This window comes from Vigna radiata, unplaced genomic scaffold, assembly GCF_000741045.1.
Source record: "Vigna radiata var. radiata cultivar VC1973A unplaced genomic scaffold, Vradiata_ver6 scaffold_392, whole genome shotgun sequence".
NCBI classification, from domain to species: domain Eukaryota; kingdom Viridiplantae; phylum Streptophyta; class Magnoliopsida; order Fabales; family Fabaceae; genus Vigna; species Vigna radiata.
In genome coordinates this window covers 191,164-192,778 of record NW_014542626.1, presented here as the reverse complement: position 1 = coordinate 192,778, position 1,615 = coordinate 191,164, and the positions used below count along the sequence as shown (strand labels likewise).

Below are 1,615 nucleotides of genomic sequence, written 5' to 3'. Positions count from 1 at the left end.
AAAAAAATAACTGCAACCACACCAGAGGTCCAAATGCTACTTTTTATGTGTCAAATGAAAGATATTTGAGTCTACTTTCCAGCGAAAAAAACCTCATCTCATTTAGAGCTCTGTAGAAAAAGTTATGGGTAAAACATTGAGCAAAGGTCAGAGTTGTCCAGTTCCAGCGTGAATTTTAAATTTTCCGCATTCCCTACAAAAACACTTTTCAAAACCCCCCTTTCGTGTTAGACTTGACTCTGAACCGCAGTTGGTCCTTGAGAGACGACTTAGGAGTCATTCCCTAGCATTATACTGCATTTCTGAATTGCAATCAAATTTGTATGGGCCGCGACACCCATCAACCTTGCATACATGTTAACAAGAGAATTCCCCACACAATTAATTGCGGAAAGGCCTAGTTTAATTGTCTGACCATGCAGTTGTTTGCCGAAGCTAAAATCAGGAAGATTTGCACAAGCTTTGAGGACACTGGAGAATGTGAAGCAATTTGGTGCAACATGACCATGAAGCATGTTACAAAACAGTTTCATGGCTTCTTGTTCTTTTCTGCCCTGTACATATCCAGAGATGAGAGCAGTCCAAGACATAACATTATGAAGAGGCATGCTATTAAATACTTTCCTAGAATTTTCTTGTGATCCATCTGTTGCACATTTAGCATACATGTCCACCAGAGTACAACCCACACAGACATCTGAAGCCAGTCCATCTGGAATATTGAAAGCGCGCTTTGCCAGTCCCCGCATTTAGAGTAGAGGCTAATTAGTGAGTTGAGAAGAACAGAGTCAAGTGGGAGTCCAGAGTGAATCAACTTGTGGTGAAGGAGTTTACCAAGCTCCAAGTTACCAGACCTTATGCAGGCTTTGAGGAGAACGGAGGAGTTTATAAGTTTCTGACGGCTGCCAACCTCCTCCGGCTGTAGCGTCAGGTCAAGCGTGGAGATGGCTTTGCGGAGTTCTGAACCTCGGGGGCCATGGCCATGAATTCGCCACTGAACACACAGGGAGCTTAAGCTCGCCATCAATATTTCTTTATTATTTCTCTTCTACCTCGCATTCACATTCTGACACCACTTCTTTCAAATATCTACCGTGCTGAAAACGACTCTTGTTGAGCTGGGTAGAACTTTGGCACTAGAGGAATGTGCCTTATGGATGCCAACACGAACTAGGTTAGAGCTTCAGCTCTCTTACACACTGCGACAGCAGAACCCAGTTGGATACACGGTAGCCATTCATCTTCCTGTGATCAATCATAATAAAACTGGGCCCGATACTTTCTGTCTGAGNCCCACTACAATTTAGCCCAAATTGCAATGCTAAAACCCTTCGCCAGAAGCTTCCAGTCAGAGGGTGGCATCGAAAAGAAAAGACACGCGAGAGAAGAGAAGCGCGATGTCTGGAGAACGCGAGAAGATCTCCTTGATGATGCACCGTCAAAGTTCGAAGGAGAAGCAGTGGTAGCAAAGGCATAGAACGATANGGGAGAAACGCCGTGTCGCAAAGGTAAGTGAAAACTGAACTTTTTATTACTGTATAAAAGTGTTTCTTCTCTGATGTGTTGAATCAATAACAAGAGCTGGAACCCTAAATATAGATAGGGTTCCGGTAAA

At 43.6% G+C, this 1,615-nt stretch overlaps 1 protein-coding gene across 1 annotated transcript in view; it reads right to left on the bottom strand.

Annotated features, from left to right (window-relative positions):
- LOC106780543 (pentatricopeptide repeat-containing protein At3g49170, chloroplastic-like) overlaps positions 1-1,246 on the bottom strand; it is a 4,846-nt gene extending 3,600 nt beyond the window's left edge. Inside the window, exon 1 of the mRNA XM_014668847.2 lies at positions 346-1,246. Within this exon, the coding sequence (XP_014524333.1) occupies positions 346-749 (404 nt within the window). The 5' untranslated portion in view covers positions 750-1,246. The remainder of the gene's footprint in view (positions 1-345) is intronic.
- Positions 1,247-1,615: the final 369 nt, after the last annotated feature.